The sequence below is a fragment of the Amblyomma maculatum genome, chromosome 6 (assembly GCF_055883805.1).
Source record: "Amblyomma maculatum isolate TAMU_Amacu chromosome 6, ASM5588380v1, whole genome shotgun sequence".
Classification (NCBI taxonomy): domain Eukaryota; kingdom Metazoa; phylum Arthropoda; class Arachnida; order Ixodida; family Ixodidae; genus Amblyomma; species Amblyomma maculatum.
Window position 1 is genome coordinate 33,364,591 of NC_139349.1, and position 25,230 is coordinate 33,389,820.

The window sequence follows — 25,230 nt, forward strand, 5'->3', positions numbered from 1 at the left end:
GTTGTCCCGTTTGCAGGTCCAAGGGGATAACTCAAGATCGCTGCAGGGGTGTCCTTTTGCTGGTTTCTCCTTGCAGCTACAGCAATATTATACTCTCAGTTGCATTATTAAGCATATACTATGCAATAGACCAGACTGTATAACAAGCTGATTAAAAATAGAAACAAAACCAGCTCTCTGGTTACATGCGACCTAAAACTGCTCAATCATTGTGTGACATAAATAAGTATTGACCGTCTACTGCTATGTAGAATGGCTAACTGCATTTTTAAAATATGGTCCATTTTGCATGAATACCTTTCACAACTAAAGACTTTTTGCAAAATTTTGAGTTAATAATTAAACAACATTCTCTGTCTCCCACACAAGAAAACGGTTTTCAGAAAGCAAACTGCAATTGTTTTAAGACTGAAAAGAAGAAACACCAATCTGAAGCTGAAACGCTGTTTGTGACCATGGACAATGCTCCAGCTGTTGAAGCAATGGCATCAGAAAACATCTGAAAAACCTTCATACGCACACCAAATGGGTGACATAGCAACTGAAAATGACTAGTCCTTTCGTAACGACCTGAGACGAGCCACAGAATTCATTGTTTCCTTGAGAAGCAACCAATAATATGTGGTTATTGTATGCGACAACCATTATTTTGTTGTAAAATCGTCACCTAATCTATGGCCACAGGAACGGCAAACTTCAATGTCTATTTGCTCAGGAATGAACTGTCACACTGTTGTCAAACCTGACAGATGATCAGGACAAGGATGAGAACAAACTATAAATGTTTAGGAAGGATGAACACCTATTGAAAAACTCCAGAGTTGTTTCCAATACACTTGGCCTTGCTGACCTGAAATTTGTAGATGATGCTAGCATCATCTAAGCCATTGTACTACATCGAAATTTTATCATCTTGGCTATAGTTTCTGCTATATTTAGGCAAAATATTTTATACTACACTTCATAAGAATTTTATACCAGATACTATACTGAAGACCATATATTTACCTAAATATTAGCCCTGGCAATCAGACAAGTCGTCCTGCAAACCTGTTATTTGAGCAAGCAGCACAGCCTGTAACCTATTCAAAAACATCCATGGCATGATTTCACAAAAGTCTGCACTAGAAATTGATGAAAGAAGGAGTCATTGCAACGCTTCCTTTGAAAATGAACAAAGTGAAAGAAAGGCATCATGTGACGTATTTTCCGAAGAATATTCATGGTTAATTCAATTCCGTGCTTTGATCAACTTCATCAGAACCCTGGCACACAGCTGGCGCGCCAAATCCGAGCACCCCGCCACCACCGCGCACGTGCGCCTTGTCGGTATGCACATTCCAAAGGAGTGACGTCTTAGCGACGTCTTAGCCGCGCCAGACGCACTAGTACCGGTGCGTGCCCAGCTGTGCGCCTCCATTGCATAGTAGCCTAACGCTACATATATCCTGGCTAAGCCACTGCCATTTTTCTGCTTCTTCCGCATGACCTCTTTCGGCTCGCTCTGGGCACAAAAGGTTCAAAGGTTTAGGTTGAAATTAAGTTTCACGTTAGTTGTTTTACTTTCTCTAGGCTGCACAAGATCCAGATTTCCTTGATTGCAGCACCTTCCTCTGTGTCGAAAAATAGAGCCAATGCGAGGGAGCACTGCACGCTTCAACAGCCTCACCTGGTGGTTGAGAAGAGCTTCTCGTATTGAGACATGCAGATGGGAACTGTGCCACGAAGCACAAGGGGCTGCAGTTCTTCCCTGTCGATAAGGCGCTTGAAGACTAGACAGTTGTGGATGATCACTGCTGTCCTGCATCATGCATGCAAAGGTCAAAAGCATAGAGCTGACATGCAGACATCAGATCCTTATTTTAACAAAAAAAAAAATGATGCCCCTGTAGCTCAACATAAAAATTAAGGTGCAAACATACCTATCATGCTTTGCAAAGGCAGCATAGCACGAAATCTTTTACGTTTACATCATCACCAGTCACCCACCTGTTCTTTTTCTGTGTCCCCTCTCAAAACATCTCGGGTCAACCTCTTTGCCATATGCTGTAGGGTACTAAACCTCTATCTCTTTGCTCTCTCATCCCATCTGGCTTTGCATGTCCAAACCTAGCAGGTGGGAAAGTGTGCATGCACTAGCTGCACACCGGTGTTACTTTGGCTCCTAACATTAATGCATTAATAAGAAACCGTTTTAATCAGGCAACTGGAAGGCATCAAAACATATATATACAATGGCACATTTTTAAAGACATCCAATTATTAAGACGACGTTTCCAACAAGGTAAAAAGAAACGAGAGGAGGAATTCCAATATGCTGCACCAAGAAGCCGAAATGCCCCATCTCTTCAAATTTTCACAACTAAGGTTCAGGTAGAACACATATGCCTTTAGCATTTTAGGTGCTTCACAACTGCTTATTTTCCCATACTGCAGAAAATTCATTGCTTAGTTTAGGCTGGTTAGTCCAACTTAACAAACAACACCGTGACAAAAAGACAGTCGACTGATTTAATATCCAGTTCAGCTGTAGCTGGAAGAAAAATTTTGTAAATCTGTAGTGACGTATTTAATTAATGTAAACCCTTAACATATATCCTCTACTGATGAAAATGTACAAGAATGGCTCAATCTGATTATTTCTTTCAAAAGAATTCAGTTAAAAAACATGTTGAACACCAGCACATATCAACCAAACTTCCCTGAAGAATGACTGAAGGGTTTCCACAGTACAGAGCGAAAAATGACAACGGCTTGTCCAAATGCAAACAATCCATAGAACAAACTGTGCCCTTCACAACAGCCCGGGCTTCTTTACCAACTTACTGCAGACCTGCAACCTGATTTATAGCATACGCACCTTGAGGACTGAATGTGTGATGGATGTGCATAGCTCTGGTCAAAGCAGTAGTAGTTGCTGTTGATGGCTAGGGGCATGCGGCTACTCAAGTAGATGTACTTTTCCCTGAAACAATGAGGTAGAAAAACGGTTGTAGAGCTTAACATTAGCGAGGAACGGGGCTAGTTCTTGCAGAACCGCCAATGATTACCAGCAATGAAAAGTCAGCACACAGAAAGTGACTGTAAGACTATCTCTGTTGCAAAAATAAAATACCTCTACCAGACAAAAGAACAGCAATTTCGGAATGATACATTGTTGGAGTAAAAAACCAATTGTGCCCTGTTATATACTAACCTTTCACACTGAAGCATCCAAACGTTTTACAAGCATAAGAACACTACACAATCCAGAAGCAAGCTGTTTGCTGTACAGTCGACATGCATTACAACACCCATACTCCGCAACACTTGAAATTGTTGACATACAATTATACTCCCAAAACTTGGCATCAATAAATAACTATGACCCATGAACCGTCAAAAAATATTTCTTACAATACCTGAAGAAGTAAACAGTCTGTTTATTAGGGATGACACTTGCACTCACTGTTTAAGTTGACTTGCACCTGTGTGAGTAACTTCCTTCTATTCATGTAGTTCACATTTCTTCATGCTTGAATTACCAGCGTAATTATTTTGCAACTGTTATGTGTTCTGTGTAGATTCCCCATTACAATACTGCTATTCCATTGCGGATGCTTCATAATCATCATCATCATCAGCCTGATTATACCCACTGCAGAGCGAAGGCCTCTCCCATATTTCTCCACTTAACCCGGTTCTGTGCTAGCTGCATCCACTTGACCCCTGCGAACTTCTTAATCTCATCCGCCCACCTAACTTTCTGCCGCCCCCTGCTACACTTTCCTTCCCTTGGAATCCAGTTTGTTACCCTAAGCGACCATCGGTTATCCTCTCTTCGCACTACATGTCCTGCCCATGTCCATTTCTTCTTCTTAATTTCCACTAGAATGTCGTTAACTTGAGTTATTTCTCCGACCCACTCTGCACGCTTTCTATCTCTTAATGTTACCCCTACCATTTTTCGTTCCATAGCCCTCTGGGTTGTCCTCAACTTAAGTAGAACTCTCTTGGTTAGCCTCCATGTTTCAGCCCCATAGGTGAGTACAGGTAAGATTCAACTGTTGTATACTACTCTCTTGAGCGATACCGGTAAGCTGCTAGTCATAATCTGCGAGTGCTTGCCAAATGCGCTCCATCCCAATCTTATTCTTCTTGTTATTTCCTTTTCATGGTCCGGATCTGCGGTTACTACCTGTCCTAAGTAGACATATTCGCCTACTACTTCCAGTATTTCGCTACCTAATGTAAACTGCTGTTCCTTCCCGAGGCTGTTGAACATTACCTTAGTCTTCTGCATATTGATTTTCAAGCCTACCTTTCTACTTTTTCTGTCTAGGTCATCAATCATTATTTGCACTTCATCCCCCGAGTTGCTTAGCAAGGCAATGTCATCAGCAAATCGCAGATTACTGAGGTATTCTCCATCTACCCTTATCCCTAACTGTTCCCATTCCAAGTCTCTGAATACTTCCTCTAAACAAGCTGTGAATAGTACTGGGGAGATTGTGTCTCCTTGCCTAACACCTTTCTTTATGGAAATTTTGTTGCTTTCTTTATGTAGAACTATGGTTGCTGTGCAGCCACTATATATATCTTCCAGCACTTTCACGTACGGCTCGTCTACCCCCTGATTTCGCAATGCCTGCATCACCGCCGAGGTTTCAACTGAGTCAAATGCTTTTTCGTAATCAATGAATGCTATGTATAAGGGCTGGTTATATTCCGAGCATTTTTCTATCACCTGATTGATGGTATGGATATGATCGATGGTAGAGTACCGTTTCCGAAACCCTGCTTGATCCTTTGCTTGATTGCAGTCTAAGGTTGTCCTGATTCTATTAGCGATTACCTTAGTAAATACCTTATACGTAACAGACAGTAAGCTGATTGGTCTCTAATGTTTAAGGTCCTTAGAGTCCTCTTTCTTGTGAATGAGGATAATGTTTGCATTCTTCCATGCTTCCGGTACCGTCGATGACACCAGGCACTGCGTATACAGGGTGGCCAGTTTTTCTAGCACGATATCCCCCCCGTCCTTCAGCAAATCTGTAGTTATCTGATCGTCTCCAGCTGATTTCCCCCTTTTCATAGTTTCTAGTGCTTTCTTGACCTCGTCCTTCGTCACTGGTGGAACGTCTGACTGTTTTTCCCTACCGCCAATCTCATTACGGTCCTGACTACTTTGGCTACTGTAGAGATCTGTATAGAACTCCTCGGCTACTTTGACTATCTTGTCCAGATTAGTGATGACGTTGCCCGCCTTGTCCCTTATCGCATACATCTGGTTTTTGCCTATGCCCAATTACCAGCGTAATTATTTTGCAACTGTTTTGTGTTCTGTGTAGATTCCCCATTACAATACTGCTATTCCATTGCGGGTGCACCATCGAATTCTCTGTACAGAGGGCAATTTTTCCTCAAAATTTTTAAAAACAAAATTGATTAGATATGATTTCATAACCTAGAAAAACTTGGTGTTCTTGATATGTGCTGCTAACTATTACTAAAGAGAGTTTGCACAGGCCCGGCTAAAATATTCGGAGTCCATTTCCGGTGTTCGAAATTTTATCAAGCATCCCGTAGAGAAAACATGATGGTCACTTGGGTTCGTCCGTGAGCGCATAGGTGGAGTGTGCCATCATATGTATACGACACTTCCTAATATTTTCTAAGTTATGCATGGCAAAAGCTTTTATCGCCGTGGCATTCTCTATACTATTATGACCAAGACAGTTCATCTGGTGCAATATCCAGGTTATAAATACAAGTAGACAGGCAGTAGCCAAAGGTCATAATATGATAGGGTGGAGCTCTACTTCAAATAGCCTACAAACTGTTATCATAAAGGTACTACAAAAATGATACTACAAAAAAAAAAAAAAAAAAAGCAGCCTTAGGCCATCACAAAAAACAAAAAGGATAAAAGACTGTGAAGCTATTTTAGTGCAGAGAAATAAGTGTACACAAATTGACATTAAGAGAGTATTAAAAAAAAAATGCATGCTTAGGCCATCAATAAATGGTTTCAAAAAATTGTGAAACTATTTCAATCCCAAGAACTGAATATGCACAAATTAACACACTGTATGACAGCTTAATTCTACCTAGTACTATGCAAACAAGCCTAATCATACTATATACATCATTGCTATGCTTCTATAAGAGCTCCAACAGCTATGCCCTTTTGCCCTCACATACCAAGTTTAAACTATAACTGGCTAACGGTGTAGTTGAAACACAACCATATAACTCCTTTGAACAATGTGCAATAGCCACAAAAGCTCGTGTCAGGGATCACACCATACTAAATGGTGCCACATTTCGAAGTGTAATCTAGATGGCAAGTATTCTTACCACCACTCTGTGACATAGTTGCTTGAGATCCAGGAACGAAGGTACAGAAGCCTTTGTAGCGTAGGGCCCAAGGTAGACTCGAATTTCTAAACAGAACAAGCAACATAATGCTCAACACGTGCATAACAGTTTTTCCTGCTGTAAGGTCCTAATATACAACAGCAATGCAAGAAACACCAATACAGCAGCACGTTCAAATAAGTGCGATCAAAACATTTCTTGTTCCGAATGACAATATATTATAGCTTTCTGAATAAGTAAAAAAAAAAAAAATCGAAAACTAGCTATATTCATTTTTGTCATGTGCATGTCTGTTTGGGAAAGATTTAAAGGAATGTACCACACATATATCAACAATGAAAATAATGAGTTAATTATATTAAACATTGTATTATATTAAATATAATATTAAATAATATATAATATAATATAATATAAAAAAATATAATAAATTATATTAAACTCCAAAGATAAAAAATAGCTTGCAGCACACACTGACAGCCTCAAATACCCCATAATCACCTCTGCTGAACTCCTGCAGGCCTACAGACAGGCCAGACAGACATACCCCACACCTCACAAAACTCTAGACAAGGCGGAAGAACACACCCTTCGCCGGCTACAAACAGACACTCTCGTTACACCATTTAAACTCCACCAATGGTACCCCTCACTTTATGCACCAGAGTGCCCACACTGTGGAGAAATAGCTATGGCTTTTCACATGGTGTGGGCATGCCAATTAAATTCCTTTATCAATAAGCTTCCTAAGCCCAATTTGAAGGAGTGGGAGGCCATTCTGCACAGTGAGGACCCTGACCAACAACGAGGACTGGTTCGCAGGACCCACGCTGCGGTGCAGGCCACTGCTCTGCCAGAATAGGTGGACCGCCCACAACTCCCAGAATTTCCATGCACACAATAAAGTTTTAAATCAATCAATCAAATAGCCACTAAACTTTATTCTCAAAAAAAGCATTAAGAAAGCAGCCTTGAGCCAACAATGTAAAAAACCTATAACAATGTTCAATTATCTGAACGTCCTTCCTTGTTCCTGCACTGTTCACAGAAACACTTGACAAAGTGACAATGGTACCACCAAAGGTGAAGACCCCCTTTTTTTTCCAGTATTTTAGAAGACAAAATTTGCACAGTTCCCATGAAGGTTCTCACTGAAAATAGCCAAAGTGAGGTCTTTTACTTTACCTGTTCTTATGCAGACAAGGTCTCTACAAAACCACATTAAAAAAATTTAGCTGTGCAAAAGGTGAGCCACAAATGTTGCACTGGTAAATAAATGCTGACAGTCATGAGGTAACAAAAATGACAAACTCCAATTACAATAAAGGAACTATCATAACCTACAACGACACATGGTAATGAGAAGTGCAGTCATAAATGAGAAACAGTCCTCTCACCTGTGCTTGCATCTCGAGCACCTTCATCTCCTCAGGTGTGCAGATCGCCTTGAGGGAGTCCAGCAGCCGCTCAATGGTGTCGTGCAGTGCGGGCACAGGGAGCCTTGGAAGAGAGCGCTGACAACTGTACAATGATGGCTGGTAGCCGCTGATCACCCGGACGGTCAGGCACCATAACATGGTCAGGTATTTTTGGCTGGGCTTCTTTGCCTCATCTGTTGAACCAACAAAGCACCGCCAGAGTTCATTTACACTGCACCTGACCAAAAGCCCTAGTCTCAAATATGACAGCTAAGTTGTTTAGCCATGGTTAACCGACTTTACCACAGCTGTCATAAAGCCAAAAAGCAGCGGCCTATGCACTTAAAGCAACATTCTGCAAGCTTACACAAGAGAAAGAAGTGTGCAAACTCTGCAATTGTGCTGCTGCAAAGAGCCGTAATGAAGTCTGTTTGGTTTGGTTTACAAGGTTTCGTATCAACTCAAGACTTCGAAAAGAGCCTTAGCAGAAAGTTTCGGAAATTTTCGGGAAAGTTTCGGGAATGGGGTTCTTGCACTGCATGGGGAATGTGCACTGCCATAGCAGGATACATGGGCACCTTGTGTTTCGCCTCCTTTGAATCACGGCTGACATAGCCAGCATTGAACGCGGGTCGCCTGGTTGAGTAGCCGAGCTCCCTGACCCCTTGGCCACCACTAAGTTAGAGTCTTAGCCCATAAAAGATCCAGCCCTATTTGTTCAAGCACACATTAATAATATACAAATGCATCAAGCCACTTATTTTCTTGTCTAGACTGTTTTCTATTCTACTTCAACAGGATCCAGCAATACGAAAAAAGGATTGTTATACTAGCAAAAAAAAAAGAAATAAAGAGAAAAATATCCTTGGTAGCAACTGAAAAGGGCACCTGCTAAAAAGAGGTTGACCTGCTAACCAAACTTTGCCATTAATAAACTGCCACCATGCCAAATGTGCATGTCATATTTCCATAAAAGAAAATAAGCTACACCCAGCAGCAAACAAAACCTTCACATTACACTGACGACCATTGGCAACCTTATCAGCAGCATACACAAATAGGCTTATGTTAGCTCTGACGTATTTCAGAAATATAATAATGTTAGTCTGCTGTTCTTCCACACGTAAGTGGAAAAAAAAGATCAGCTTCATGTTTATAATTTGTCAGAAACATATCCAAACATATTTCCCAGCCATCAGAGGTTTACAAGCAATCCCCAGAATAATGCTAAAAACCTTATCCTTGTACAGCAAGACAGTTTGGTGACCTAAGCCTATAGAGTGGAATAAGTTTTTTTCCAAACATGAGCCTTCCAGAATTATAAATGACATTGCCTGTAGCACTAAGGTAGCACTAAGTTCCTCATTAGGCTCTTTCCACTGACATTTACTAGCCACGAGCAGTACAGCAAGCAAAAAAAAAAAAAAAAAAAAAAAAAAAAAAAAAAAAAAAAAAGCAGACACACCCTTTTTTTTTCAATGTATGTACTACCTCGAAGACATTTGTATGTTGTGAGCAAAAAAAAAAAAAAACGTTGAGCGACCATACAACTCTTAGACAGTAAGCTGACAGTGTAAAATAATACAAATAAAAGTAATGGAGGTCTGCCAAAGCAGAGCGCTTAGCATGTGAATGGTACATTATAAGAGTGCCAGCAGAAACCACTTCTATAGTAATGGTTTTTTTTTCTTTCCTGCAAAGTGAAAAAAGGCAAAAGGAATTACAAGGACAGGCAAGTATTCTGCCCTGATGAACCGAGCAGCAAAAAAAAAAAAAAAAAAACCTAAAAATACTACGGCCTTAATATTCAAGACAGCCATGGCTGTAGCGTCTTGGTTATCAATGTACACTTTTTAGAAAAGACATAAGATTGCTCAAGAAGAGTATATGTACATGTGCAAGGATATTAAAACAAGTCTCCCATTTGACTGCTGCTACCAGCGATAGACCGTCCAATTATGCTACAAGAACAAATTAAACAAGTTCCTGCAAAACTTTCAGAAAGAGAGTGCATTAAAAAACAAAACAATCACTTCTTGAACACAGTGCTTGACTGGAAAGTGAATTTAACTTGAATTGCTGCTCAACTGAAGACAAGTTTTTGCTAACTCAAAATAATTGTAGCTATACTGATAAATGCACCAGTGGTGTAAAAAAATTTCAGACTTACACATCCAGCCTCTGTATGCTAGTAGGCTGCGAAGTATTATCTGACGAACTTTCATAAATACAACTGAAAGCACTACGCTAATGAAGCAGGCAACGATGATGGCCCTCACAGTAGCTGGCAATTCTGAAAAAGCAAAAAAGAAACCATTGCATTTATGAAACATAACAATAATGCAGTCACAATTACTCAAGACATATATGTATGCAAGGGGCAGCCATAACAAGCCTAGTACTAACCACCACAGCTCCACCAAAGTTCCACAACAAGCACAAGGAAGCAAAAGCAGTTAACAAGAGACTATACTATGGTCAGAGTCAATAAAGAACCTGCGTTTACCCTAGAACAGCAAAAAAATTGTTTCATTTTTGTCCATATGCATCAGCATTCACTGGCAATAAGCACAAACTGTCAAACTGACTTGTGTACTCAGCACATTCACTGCCTGTGCACTATTTCTGTTAAGCATTTCTATACGATAGCAATGACTTCCTAAATATGCTGCCTTGAGCCTATGCCTTCAAATACTTGTCATTAGACACACCTCTCAAGCTAAATGCACCACACTATTGCAAGTTAAGCACAGCCTTTAGGATCTAGGATGGCTACGACAAACTACATATTTCACCAGACTGCATTAATACTATCCGCTCCATTTATACACAGGATTATAAGAAAAAGAATGCTACAAGAGAAAGGCAGCACACTATGTGGTTAGTTTGGAGCATGCATGCAGCAATTAAGTTTGTTACCAGAAATCGTCAGCCACAAAGACCTCTGCCAGAGTTCCTTCATTTTCGTAACAAGGGAGGCAAAGCTTCAAAATTTGACCATATCCAATACACAATCTTGGAAACCATCTGAACTAAACACTTTACATGGACAGCAAGAAAACCAGCATGACAAGTTGCGGTGCTACTGTAGTGCCAAGCATCTCAAACAGTACACCTGAAAGCACACAGACGACGATAATTTAGGCATCAATCAGCATGCGGTTTTGTTTTAGTTTTTTTTTTTTTTTTTTTTTTTTTTTTTTTTTTTTTTTTCAAGCACGGGATGCCAGGAGGCCTTGAAAGCAGCAAGTTCAAACATCTCTGAGAAAGAATAAGTTCATTTCTTTTACCCCTGATGTTCCAGATGTGGACTCTATCCCATCAAAAAAAAAAGGTATTACAAAATAAAGTAAGCTGTAGCATACAGTGAGTTACTGACTTACCATGAGGCACATGAAGTTTGTCGCCTGTGTCCCAAAATAACTCCTTGATTGACTCTGCAACTTCAATGTCCGAGAGCATAAAGAGGAAAACGATTATACACAGGATGCAAATATTGTACACGGACGTTGGCCACATGCCATTGCTGATGGAATTCCTACAAGAGAGAAGGAAGTAAAGTACAGGGGTTAGAAAAACAAGGTGCTGAGACATTTATGCAGTAAACATTCACTCAACTTTTCACACATGAACACTTACAGGCATTTCAACAACATGTAAGAGTGTTGTATCAATACTGTTACTGTGAGCCAAAGAACACCTCTGAAGTACAGGCAATTCGAGAAAATAAATTTAGAAAATATAAATTAACAACAACCCATCATAGATGTGTTCAGTTCCTTTCAATGCAACCAATGCCAGCCTACAAGTTAGACTGCCAGCAAACCTGCAAGGGTGGAGAAACGAGCTAGTTGGTAGTTCATGTCGGAAATGTCGGAAAAAATAAGAAAATTCAGTTGGTATAGTTCATGTTGGACACAGCAATGTGTCGTCCTTCCTTGCACTGTCCATGTCTTAAGTGTGCGCTGTATTAATTTTTTTTCCCCAATTTGTGAAACCGCAGTACCTTTTAATGGAACATACTACTGCTAATGTTATAAACATCTGCACAAACAACACCATTCATCTGAGCGTCGTCATGCAGTGGCACCTTCATCGCCAAGTCGATTGTAAAAGAAAATATAATATAAAATATAAATATGCAGTACATAAAGGTACTGCATTAAGCTCTTAGCTACAGGCCGATTTCCAGAGCACTGTTTTCTGTATGACAAAAGCATTGTCTTCAAATGCCAGTCAGTTAACGGCATGTCAACACTTGCATGTGCAACAATGGAACAAGCAGGAATAAAGTCAGTGAACTCGGCCTTTTACAGAAAATCGATGACTGAGCTTTATCTGTCTTGTCTGACGAGCTCCAAGTATTAGTTTTAAGCTTTACAGAATGTGCTACAAATGGCACTGCTGTTTCCAAACAGGTTTCTTATGTCGAAAGTAGTTTTTACTCAAATTATGGACTCACCCATGACACCTTCGCGTATAAAACTGCGTACTACGACAGTAAATGTCAACAACCGCAAGACAGCCGCACTACATGAATACGAGAATGGATAACGCAACACTTGGGTTAACACCAGCTGTTATTCTTGATTCGAATGGTGTAGACCATGTAAGTGTTGTGTGGTTTTTATCCGCTACTCATTCCGGTCTCCAGCTTTTCTTTTACCTACTTAAAATGTTCTTTCATAACCGTGCTTTACTGTGACAAGCTTTGCGTACCTTGAATAATACATTAGGAGTGGTGTTATCGTATCGACAGCGCACACTTAGCATACAAGCGTACTTAAAACAACCTAAGTTAGTTCTCAGTAAGCATTCCATTGCTGCAATGGTAATGCGCAGGCTAGCTACTCGAAGTGAACCGCCGAAACATGTGCGCATCGCCGCTGAGATATGGCGTCACAGTAGATAGGCCCCTTTTGACGCGTTATCAATAGGGAAATGCTCTCCAATCGCTGACAATGTACTGCCAAAACACGTCGCAACACCGTTAAATCGTTACTTCCGCATTGACAGGACACAGAAAACAGCGACACTCACCTGACACGGTGATACTTCCGGACGGCTGTCTTCAGCCATACCCGAAAAATGATCCCGCAGGAGCCGCGTTCGTCGTCCACTTCACGGACGTGCAGTCCCGCGACAGCGCTTCTAGCTTCTGCCATCTTCGAATTTTGGCTACGTCGTCCTCAGGCCGCCAAGGCGTAGTCAGTGATCGGAAAACGGGACACCTGAGAGATGGCAGCTTGCCTCCTGCACGCAGCACACGACACGTCGTGACTCACTGACAGCCGACCGACTGCGCATACCCCCACACGCCCACACGGTTCGCCCTCCCGGGTATCAAAGAAGAGAGCGGTCCGTACTGAGCGCGCCTGCTGGTTTGTATTCACAGTGGTCGTGCAACCTTCCTTCGCGAAGGAGAAAGCTTAATAGCGGGCCAAGTGGCGCAAAGCCACTATTTACGCAGAATCTCACCTTGGCGTGCTGCTGCATCCACGAAGGGCAGCCGGGCAGCAACACACGAAGCTCCACTCTGCCCGCCGGCGTAGTACACACAGAGACAGCTGAGATCACGAGAAGTCCGTGCCAGAGGTCCTCAGCGACGGATCATTCCGCTTCTGCCAAACAGGAATCGGAGAGATAGACGATCTCACTCCTTACGACACCATTCTTCCGACGCGCAAAGATTATGACAGCGGTGCCGCGCCAGCCGCTCTGTTTTCATTTCTACTTCCCTCCAGCGCCGCTCTCAGTGAGAGAAATGAGCGATGAAGTTGAAGATTTTTGAGGTCCGTGAGGAGCGCGGTCATCATTTGAGGTTATTACGGTTATTGTTTAGGCACCCGAACAAGTATGTTTCGACAGTGTTTTGGATCACATCCAGCTGGCAAAACAGGACAATGGGTAAGGGTACGCACACTTTTCTGTTTATTCGCATGTAGATAGGTCGGGTAAATACAAATTACTGACGTTAGATCGTTGCACCGCTCACAAACCACTGAAATAATATGTAAAAATATAAAAAGGAATGTGACAAGCACAGCGACTAACTTTAGATGCTTTCGAAACAGACTATAATGTTTGTTTTGGTTTCAGTTTGAACGCGCATAATTTGCCCGTTTCTTTTTGCTTTGCTCCATTATAAATTATAGGCAAAAACAATACAATGGAAAAAAGATTATCCTTTCTAGATATTAAAATTGTTATGCTTCTCAAAATGCTACAACAAACAAAAATGAAGTGCATATTGAGCGTTTCCATGATTTCTTTTTCTGAGCCTGAAAGCGAGGGGCGATATATTTACGATCGACTGAAACATTCCAGAACTGGAGCCCTGGAGCCTCCTTAATTACTTCGGCCAGGAGGTACCAGACCTTTCAGAAAATGTACCCGGCTCCTCACGACACTGTTGAGGCCAGCGGCAACAACACTAACTTTTTGACGTGTACTGAGGCCAGATATATTCCATACCTCGAAGAAATTTAACCTCGGAGAATGCAAGTGAGCGCGGAATTTCAAGTCACTTTTTCTTTTAACCTGTAGCTCTTCCTGACCAAAGCATATGATTTCAAATGTTGGCTGATTTACGGATAAATTAAATGTGTCAAGAGCTTAAAGTCTGACTCCATCTCTAGTGATTCGAGCACAGGTGGAAGAGGAAATAGAGAGGGAGAGTGAAAGAAGCAACTGGTGGACTGCTTCGCACATAATTGTTTACAAAGGGGAGAAATTATTGTTGTCTGTCTTCGGTTTTTGGAAAATATGATAATGATTATTATTAAAACTCACAGCAAAACTGTGGAAACAATTGGATGAAATGATCTGAAAACCACTGATAAAAATAAAGAATGTCAGCCTGCTTTGTAATGCAGACCCATCTAAATACTGATGCAGGTACGGGGAAGGGGGGGGGGGGGGGCAGTGCTGTTGAATCGTGAAAAATGCAAGCTACTGAGGGAGAAAGGAAAATTTATTTTCAACCTATCGAATATATGGGAATTTCTTATGTTGCTAGAAGCTGCTGTTACATAATGCCTCCTCGGGACAATGTTAGGGACACAGTGAAAACGCCAAGCTGACTTTTTTTGGAGAGCAGAATTCCGGCCCGTCTTCACTTTCCTGCCTGACCTTAGCTTGATTGCAAACCCAATGAATTGCGCGCATGGTACATCGCAGAAGTAAAGTGAACTAGAATATTCTATAGCACTTTAGCGCAAGCGCCCGGGGTGTGGCATTTCGGATTCACTTTTAGGACGTAAGGTCAGAAGGGGACAGCTTTATTTTCTCATAGTCAAGTGTGTGATATCTTTTCACGTACACACTGATTCCCGGAATGCATTCAGATAATTCCGAACCACTTTCTGCATGTGGCTCTGCAGCCAAGGCTAGGGAGGAGACGGAGTTTTGTCGTGGACACGATCAGGCCTCGGTCCAAGGCTGTGGAGGGGAGAAGGGGGTTATTAAGTTGGAGAAAAGGTATGAGATGATTACGGGGAGGGGTTAGCGCATGTGGCAAGTGTCATAGAGTTTCAAAATAGAATATATTTGGAAACTCTACGGCTAACTTCCTATAGGGCCCATCTATAAAAAACGGCAGTCTTGATTGGTCAAATTTCGGGTGTATACGAATGGTGGCGGCAACCCGCGTCCATTAAAGGAAAATATGTCTAAATTGCAAACTTTCAGATTTTTGATAAATGCACAACCGAGACGAAAATAAAATAAGCTCAAGAGCTGCAGGGACGAAAATTTTAGAAAAGCCAAAGAGGCAATTAAGGTAAAAAGGAAGAAAGAAAAAGAGGTGGTTTCCAGACGGCAATGGCAAAAAGCTTCTATTGACCGCTTCAAGATAGCGCGACAGTTCATATGCACCCGAAAAGTGCGTACTAAAACCAGTCACTTTTTCAAGCGGAGTTTCCTAACTGGTATGATCCAAAATCTCTGAACCTGCACAGATAGCTTCGGGAAGGCACAATAAAGAACTATCCCCTTGATCAACATAATGCGCGGGATTTATATTTTATTTTATTGTGCTACTACTCCAATGAATTTGGTTAGAGGTGTTCACTCCAATATTATTCTTTTACGAAAAATATTTCGTGGAAAAAAAAATGAAAATTTTATGTTGACACCGGGGAAAATCCAGCTGACCAATGCGGGCGAAGAAGGGGGGGGGGGGGGGGGGGGGGGGGCTGAATGCGTCTGTCAGGCCTCCTGGAGAATATAATTCGCATGCTAAGGTACAATTGAAGTTACCTTAGAGAAGGTTTAGGCAGAAAGAAGCGTTGTTTCAGCTGAAAATCTAGTGGATTCACGAAACTATTTGCACCCACAATCGGTGTGCTAATTGCGACAATAGACATTTAAGGGGCGGAGTGAACGCACCGTTTCCACGTTTCCACATGCATTTCCACGTGGATTTCCTCGGAACATTCGACGACGGAAGTGTTGCGTTTCAAGTGGCTGTCACAAGGAAAAACAGGCGCAGGTCATCGCAGGCTACGTACTGTGCTTCATTCGCAACAGCCGAGAATGCAGGTGAGCGTCGAGTTTGCGACATATGCGGACCTGTCTCCCATCCTCGAATATCTTCCCAAGGAAATTTCATCGCTCGATCTACACACGGCACCAGCGACGGCACTCTCTACTACATCAAATGCAGCTGAGCATTAAGTGGCATGTAATAGGCAGCCAATCATGACACGCCTTAGTATAAATGAAAAGGAAACGACAAGAGAGGACGAAGGATGGAAGAAAAAATGACAGATGATTCGACACAACCAGCCAACGTATATTGCCTAGAATAGTATAGTATACGTGCGAAAGCGGCCAGATCTCAGTTATTCATTCATCCACATTCAAGGACTTTTCGACCAAATTCTGTTGGCGGTCCATCCAAATTTCGGGGGCGGGCCATACCAGGTAGCACAAAACGTTATAGTAATGTTATATATTCGTTGTGTACGTTGAAATAACGTTATTTGTTGTGTAATAACATTAACCTAACGCTAAAATGTAACATTTAATGTTATTCGTTAAATTACAAACGTTTCCACGCCGTTTATGATATAACTGAATAGTAACGTTAGCAATAAAACATTTGTATGACACATTTAAACTTAGCAAATAATGTATGCATAGTGTCCCTTATAGAAATGAAAATTAGCACTAAAGCAAGCACAGCTATAACACGGAAATGCATATAAGACATGAAGCTTGTACAAATACAAAAATTCATGCTTAATGTCGAAACAGTAACCATGCTAAGAATGTCAAGACTAAACTCTTCATTATCATTGTATGTATGTTTGAGTAACGTTTGTGAAGCACAAACTTTTAACGTTATAAAAACGTTACTACAACGTCAAAAATACATTCAAGACCAACATGACCCAAGCTAAAATTAAGTACCTAAATTAGCACTATTTCAAGGCTTTTTCTCAGATTTTTAGCAGTAATGAAAGCCTTTAACTAACAAAACTTTGAAATCAAACCTCTTGACACCATACCGGCTACAGATTACACATATATTTTAAGAATCATTTAAAAACTGCACTTGCATACGATTAACCACTAACACATTTGAGGGCAGTGCTCATGGGTAGCGTACATATAGGATCAGCCCGGGTTACAGCAACAGGTGAGTTCGACATAAGTTGTATTGTGCTGTGGTTGCTCCTATAGAATTCTTCATGCAAACTTGATGAAGCTGCTATCATGCATGCGCGTAATATAGCAACTGCGGAGTTTGGTTCTTCAATCTTCTTATTTTAACATTATTTTAAGTTATTAAACTGTTATATAAGCGTGTGTATAATGTTAAATTAACATTATAATTGCGTGCGCGCATAACGTTTAAGCAACGTTAGAAAAAAATGGCATTAAGAACAATGTATTAACGTTTGACTCAAGCATATAAATAACGTTATTATAGCGTTGCGGTGCTACTTGGGATATGGACCGCCATTAAAATTGGGTGGGTCAACCATCTACGAAATGCGCAAAATAATATTCGGCAGTCGGCCACCCAAATTTTGGGGATAAGCGAAGTCCTAAGGTTTGTTTGTGGGATTTAACGCCTTAAAGCAACTGAGGCTATCAAAGACTCCGTAGTGAAGGGCTCCGGTAGCGTGCAGTGACATCGCACAGTACACGGGCGACTTGCTCTTCGCCTTAATCGAAAAGCGGCCGCCGCGGCCGTGATTCGAACCCGCACAGTTGGCACAGCAGTTGAGCGCGCCAATCATGCGCTACACTACCACGACGGCGCCCAAGTTTATTAGTCAAACCAACTCTCATCTTCAACCCATCTTAAGATGACAGATAGCGGTGTGATATGAAGGCAATGACGTTCAACACACAGCATAAGGTGTTTTATGCTGTAATAAGGGTGGCAGTAAATAATGTGTGATCGCGGGTACGAAATTCGTACTCGTTTCCCAAGAGAACTTGCTGGCTTCGGGATCCGCTCCACTCCAACGCGCTCTTTTATCTATTTGAATGTTACTTTGCTAGGCTGACGATGTAACTTCCAGGTCACATATGGCTCCTGTTTTGCAGCTCTGGTCATGAAGTAGAGTGTTTTCTCACTTAAAGCTTAAAAAAGAAGCTACAGTGGAAAGAACTAAGCTAGATGACGAAAGCACATTTGAGGCGGCGACCGTACTCAAAGAATCATTAGGACATCGCAAACTGTGCTTCATTCACAGCAGTGTTCAAGGAACACTGCTTTACACAATTGCAGTTCTTCCAGGTGCACCAAGAGATGGGCTTTCAGAAAAGAGGGAGAAAGTTATGTCAACAAATTTCAAATAATTTTCGATTGCTGCATGCCACGTAATCGCGTGATCACAAGTCTAAAACAGAATATCTGGATATAAATTCAATAATTGCCAATATATAGAAATAAGCGGAAATGAAATGTTTTATATTTCAGTGATCAAGAAAGCAACGCACCACGTGCTTAGGCCTAGTTTTGCCGCCAAGTTCGGAGTACAATGAATGTTTGCATTCCCAGGAGTTACCCCTCCGTGCCAGTACGCCGCCTTGCAAGCAATGCATCATAATATAGAAGCGATAATCATGACCGAGTGTTACATGTAAAGTGATCATGGCTGTGAAAAAAAAATTGCGATTCTCACCTTGCCTGCTATAACTCCTTGTCGTCGCACGATCGTGCATGCTTACGCATCGGCATCCGAATTTAAAAGCGCGTGCAAAGTGAGGCTAACTTCCCGTCCTATTTCTCGCTTCGCTTCGCTTCTGAGCACTTGACAGTATATGATATCAGCTTATCAATAAGTAAGCTGTGCAAGCAATTGCTGACGTGGTGGTTGCATAACGAAATGTCTCTCTCTCTCTCTCCAGATATATATCTTTTTGTCTACATATTTAGAAATTTTCATGTATTCGTGAAGGCATCAAAAGCATGCACACGGGAAGAACCATCATATTTAGTAAACACATTAATTAAGGATGAGGAAAACGCTTTCGGTCTATCACAACGGTGCATGAAAAAAAGAAAAGAGAAAAGAAAAGAAAAAAAGTTAATGCCCCTTTCGTTTCCTGTGCCAGATAACAGCGATATCCTATCACTTCAGACAGCTATAGCGTGTGCGCATACACTAACATATCAATTGATCACTACGTCGCTGACAGGTCCAACGCACAAGCTAAACTATGCAACAGAACTGGGGTTTACGGTCGTATACTCGTAAAACGGGGAGTAGAAAACTCAAACATGAAAATAATGGAAACAATAGTAGTTGAAGGATGCCAGCAAATATATAGCTCCACCATCCTTAGATATCGCTCCCGAAGAGCGATCGCAAATTACGGAAGTGATAAGTGCAACGATACCAGGCACTTTATCTGAACTAGAATTTTCTCGTTTTGCATCGTGTTTAATTTGTCCTTTCATGTCGAAGTTTCTACTAGAAATAAGCACACGCCGGCGAAAACGCCAGCGTATGTGTGCATTTTGTGCTGAAACGTCGTTGTTGAAACAGCGTATATCGTGCCCGGTCTACATGTGGAAAAGGGAATACGCCGACCCTATGCCTCAAGAAAGCATCATGAGCTGTTATCAAATACATCACATAGCTGGATTTTGAAAACAGGTGATCTGTCCTGTAAGTATCTGCGCAGTGCGATACGGCCCGTGCCGATAGCATGGGCGCAAATCAACTATGCATTAAGCACAGCTATCGTCCAATATGGACTTGGCTAGTGTCGTGGTTCGAAGTCCGTGCACTCAAGTATTCTTCGTTATCGGCAGTCGCAAAGAAAGCACTCGAGTAAAGAAAGGTATACACGACAAGAAAAAACAAAGCAGCCAACTTGTGCTCGCCCTATTGTTTGAGGTCGTTCGTATTGCCCGCCAGGTGCTGGCTTATCTGTTGCGCCCTGAGCCAAGTGCCCTTGGTGATAAGAGACGTCAACCAGCGAGTCCTATACACCATCCAGCAGTGGTCAAGCGAGTAAATTTTCGACACTCGTGACTCATGTATACTGTCCATTTTTGCGCAGTCCAAACGACCATCGCCGGCTTCCAGAAGAACTTCTTGAGCAGATGTCACATCTCGTTACTTGTCAAAGCAGGCCGCCTTTGTGGAATCCCGTCAAGGAAAGGGTGCATCAAGGCACGCTAGAAAAGTGTTCTATCATCACGCCACACTTTCTTTTAAATACGTACACTACTGTGACACGTTAAGAAAGTCGTAGGTCGGTGAAGTTCCTACTTCGGGAGAAGTGCGCTCTCGCTTGCATCTAAGTAGGGCTCATCGATGCCTTTGGCCTTGGCGGAGAAAGGAAACGAGGCACCCTACATCTCAGTATAGATTCTGAGGGTTTGTGACCCGTTATGCGTTTGTCCTGTTTGTACGCAGCAAGCGATATTGTGTATGAAGGTCGCGCCAATGTCGTAACGTCTCAGTCCCCAAAAGCCAAGGTGTGAAAAACTGAATGACTTTTGCAGGCCTAAGAAAAAGAAGGTAAAAGAGAACTTAAGTTCATTCTTGCCGCTTACTTCCGAAACATCTCATTCGCGAGGTTTTTAGCCATAAAAATGTGTGTCAGCTAGTCTAGCTGTATAAGCAGGCGATCTCTGAAAAAGTAGCCCAATGTAACACGCTGCTGTCATCATCATCATACATACATACATACATACATACATACATACATACATACATACATACATACATACATACATACATACATACATACATACATACATACATACATACATACATACATACATACATACATACATACATACATACATACATACATACATACATACATACATACATACATACATACATACATACATACATACATACATACATACATACATACATACATACATACATACATACATACATACATACATACATACATACATACATACGTATGTACGTACGTACGCGGCGGCCGCTTTTCGATGGAGGCGAAAAGCACCACCGGGTCGAAAGAGGAGAAAATAAAAGCCCAAATCCGCAAGACATAACTGGTCGTTGATTATGCATGGTCACCCTAAAGCATCGCTCGAAGCCAAGTGGTCAACGCGCTATTTCCTCTGCAAACAAAGCGAAGACAAGACGCTATCACTCTGTTACCGCTGCCATTTTTTTTTTTGTTATATAAACGCCCTGCATCAATTCGATATTCGGTCACTTTCAAGCCGACAGGTGGAAACGGTGTATAAACATCCCTGTAGCTCACCACGGGGATACGCGCAAAGGGAAATAAAAAACGGCTGCAGCAAAATATACAGATAATATCCAAGCTAGCCACAAAAAAATATGTAACGTAAAATCAGAAAAAGTGACTAAATTCTCCCTTGATAAGCCGCGCGCACCAGGCTAGGTGCGATAGGTTTGCACTCGTTTGGGGACATTATCTCCTATTTCGCAAATAGGAAGTTATTTTTTATTTTATTATTGTTTTTTTTTTTTTTTTTTTTTTTTTTTTCAGGGGACGTTTCTTTCGAGGTCATTTTTCCAGGGACATTTACTCTGGGGACATTTACTCCGGGGACATTTACTCTGGGGACATTTACTGCGGGGACATTTACTCCGGGGACATTTACTCCGGGGACATTTACTCGGGGGCATTTACTCCGGGGACATTTAGTCCGGGGACATTTACTCCGGGGATATTTTTCGGCAACCCGTACTCATGAATACCAGGCAGTTTCCGAACAGAGGTTCCTCTGGGCCACGCTGCGGACATGATATTTGTGCGCATTCAAGCCGGGGTCGCGAACGTAGATGCGGATAAATTACCACTACAATGTTCAAACTACAAAACAATATTTAATTTCCTGTCATCATCATTAATTGCACGCATCCTCGAAGCGAATACCTGCACGTTGCTGACCTCAAAGACATGTCATGATCAAACTCACATTAGCGTGGGTCCCTGATTAGTTTGTAATTTAAATGTGCCTTACAACTTAGGGCCGCTGAAACCATTGGACCTTGCGCACCATCCAAAGGAACTATAAGTGCTTTCCACATCCCCGACGGTTACGGCAATTCATGGCAAGATCAAACCGCAACTTACGCTTTTCATCCTGTTGTATAAAATGAGCTCACTGTAACGAGATCGCCTGTATGACTTCAAAAAAGTAATCTAGTCCAATGATGGCATTCATTAAGTCATTGACCCTAGCGGTCAATGACTTATACTTTCCGTTACATCACGCAATATACAATATACTTTTCGTTACATCACGCAGGAAAAAAAAAAGATCATTAACAGCTGGTGGACTTCCCATCGTCCATGAGGGTTAAGATGTGCAGACACGCCATCTCCCAAGGACGCTCAGGGCACACTGTTCTTGTCATGGGACCCGGCACGCTCTGTATTTGGTTAGCTTGACTTATTGGGTATAAATAATGTCCCAAAGTGACTCAAGCTATGAAGTACTCAGAAGTGGGGGGTTCCGGGTAATTTCGACCACCAATGGTTATTTAACATGACACCGCACAGAACACGGGAACCTTATGTTTCATCTCCACCGAAACGCAGCAGCAGCAGCGGCCGGGATCAAACCACAGTCCCGGCTCGGAGTCGATTGTCAAGCGCTCTGACAACTGCATCACCGCGGCGGGGCGGGTCTACATTGTTTAATAAAACTAATGTACATGCATTTCGGCTTTCAGTCGGGAACCAAACCCGCAAACTAATCTTGATATGCACTCTTGTGACGTCGGTGACCGTGGAAATGGTTTCTGGGGTATTCACGTACACAAGAATACACCTCGCGCCACAGGTGCTTTCTTTTGTGTCTGTTTTCCAGAAGGCCGTGTGCGCCTTAGTCGTAGCAGGGAGGGGGCCGCTCTTTATCGGCGTTGGGAAGTCTGCAGAGGGCCGAGCGGCGATAACGTGGGGCAGGGCGGCACTTGACAGCAACGTATCAGAAACTGCTGGCGGTTTACGAAGCCGACGTGCACCTCTTGATCGATCATGCTTTTGCTCCATCTCGCGCAGGTTTTCCCCTTTTTCTGGAAGACCGTTAGTCGCGCGACGTCAGGGAAGGGTGGGCAGGGCGTCCTGTATGCAAGTCGTCTTGGCTCCGTCACATTGTAACGGTTCTGCGCTGTATCCGGTGACTGTGCGGGTGAAGGTTTAGAAGAAAACATCTTCGTACGCCCACATCGTCGGAGGTGTATACAGACCAAAGGCATCAAAGGGACTAAGCGGTCATCATGAGTCGCGCTACCTACAACACGTAAGTGAAGCTTCCACCGCTATTTTTGGTGGATTGTGAAGCGTTCGGACTGCCGGAAAAGCACTTTCGAAAACGGTGACGTAGTAATGTTTACCTTCATATGTTTCGCTTGCCAGACGGCATCGTAACAGGGTAGCCAAGCAGGAATCTCTAAAATGCCTGAACTCCAGCTAAAGAAACACTTCGCTTTAGTGAACAGTCGTCAGGAATGTGATGAAAGTTTGAAGCAAAATAGCGGTAATAAATGACAAGATGCTTATTTGGAAATATTTAATGAGTAAAAATGTAAACGGCGATCTCTATACAAAGTTGTGGAGCAGATACAATAATTGAGCAATGAATATATTTCAGCTTTCAGCATCTCCGCAAAAAAAAAAAAAATCCAAACATCGATGGGCAAACTTTCCGGCCTTATCTTTTTATCAGTTCCTTTTGATAGAGTTTTGGCTGCGCTCACTATATATCAGCGTGACTACAACTAACCATTTTGTATATTAGCTGTTCATATGTGTTCTCTGTTTCCCGTCTGCAATTTCACTTTCCGTTACAGAATCATGTTCAAAATTATAGACGTTGCGAAATGCCCACACTTTGCCACGTCCACGTCGTATCTTCTTTAGGTGAAAGCCTTGTATGGAGGCTAATAGAGAACTAAACCTTTAAACGAAGATTTAGCAAAGTAATGACATCCAAACAGGAGCACGCTTGTTTGGAACATCCTCAGCCTCCATCGCCAAATAATTATGTTTTAATCACTTCTTTATTTCATATGAGAAGAGTACGCAATAAAAATCACCCCGCCGGGTGGCGCAGTAGTTAGGGTGCTCGACTACTGTTCCCAAGGACGCGGGATCGAATCCCGGCTTCGGCGGCCGCTTTTCGATGGAGGCGAAAAGCAAGGCGCTCGTGTGCTGTGCGATGTCAGCGCACGTTAAAGAACCCCAGGTGGTCGAAATTTTCGGAGTCCTCCACTACGGCGTCTCTCATAGCCTGAGTCGCTTTGGGACGTTAAACCCCACAAACCACAAACCAACCAGCAATAAAATGTATTTCAAATTTCGTTAGTCAGAATATTCAAAAGCTTATTTACCGCATACCATTATCTCTGTGTTATCTCAAAGCCGGTGAGGAAACGAAATCGTATTTTTGAGTGTATTTAAACAAGCTCGCTGATAGCGTTGGCGGTTTTTCGACGTTATCGAGAAGTCGCCGATGTGCTAGGCGAGTGATAAAACGGTTTCTGCATAGTGCCGCCCTCTGGATGTCAGGTAATTGATTCACATATACTTGCGCAGCGTATCAGAACCGTCCGACGCTTGTAAGGGGCGCTGGTGGGCACTTGTCGGCGCTGGTATGTTCTTCAACATCGCTATGAGTTGGCAAAAACATTCCACAGTAGGGTGAGTAGGCGCTCGAAGACGGGAGCTAATTTCTTGCACTAACCTTTGCACGTATGCGCTTGCCGCGCCGGTTGATACGTCAACGCGGTGTATGTACATTGCTCGGATCACGTGCGTAAGAATGGCAGAGAACGAAGTCTGAGAGTGACGTGACTTTTGGATTGGGTTACGGTGATTCATAACGGTCTCCTTCTCTTGTTACGTATATTTGTCGTTGTCCATATTTCGCCTTGCAACTGCGAAACCTCCAAACCCGTTGCGTCGAAGACGTACAAAACTGATTACAGCCGTGGTGTGGCGGTGTTATTGCGAA

The 25,230-nt window shown here is 42.3% G+C and overlaps 2 protein-coding genes across 4 annotated transcripts in view; one reads left to right on the forward strand and one right to left on the reverse strand.

The window, feature by feature from the left end:
* Positions 1 to 25,230, reverse strand: part of LOC146185437 (carnitine O-palmitoyltransferase 1, liver isoform-like) — a 114,101-nt gene that overhangs the window by 31,645 nt on the left and 57,226 nt on the right. The window contains exons 1-9 of one of the 3 annotated variants that reach the window (XM_084606383.1): positions 18,923 to 18,940; positions 13,257 to 13,399; positions 12,819 to 13,031; positions 11,162 to 11,316; positions 9,949 to 10,071; positions 7,758 to 7,972; positions 6,340 to 6,425; positions 2,861 to 2,965; positions 1,670 to 1,801 (exon numbers count right to left, since the gene is read on the reverse strand). In XM_084606383.1, coding sequence (XP_084462509.1) covers positions 1,670 to 1,801; positions 2,861 to 2,965; positions 6,340 to 6,425; positions 7,758 to 7,972; positions 9,949 to 10,071; positions 11,162 to 11,316; positions 12,819 to 12,943 — 941 coding nt within the window. In that variant the 5' untranslated portion in view covers positions 12,944 to 13,031; positions 13,257 to 13,399; positions 18,923 to 18,940. Of the gene's footprint in view, positions 1 to 1,669; positions 1,802 to 2,860; positions 2,966 to 6,339; positions 6,426 to 7,757; positions 7,973 to 9,948; positions 10,072 to 11,161; positions 11,317 to 12,818; positions 13,032 to 13,256; positions 13,692 to 18,922; positions 18,941 to 25,230 lie in introns of those variants that run through there. The other 2 variants (XM_084606382.1, XM_084606381.1) reach the window with 2 other exon arrangements.
* Positions 23,232 to 25,230, forward strand: part of LOC146185439 (uncharacterized) — a 74,129-nt gene continuing 72,130 nt past the window's right edge. Inside the window, exon 1 of the mRNA XM_084606386.1 lies at positions 23,232 to 23,517. Coding sequence (XP_084462512.1) covers positions 23,495 to 23,517 — 23 coding nt within the window. The 5' untranslated portion in view covers positions 23,232 to 23,494. The remainder of the gene's footprint in view (positions 23,518 to 25,230) is intronic.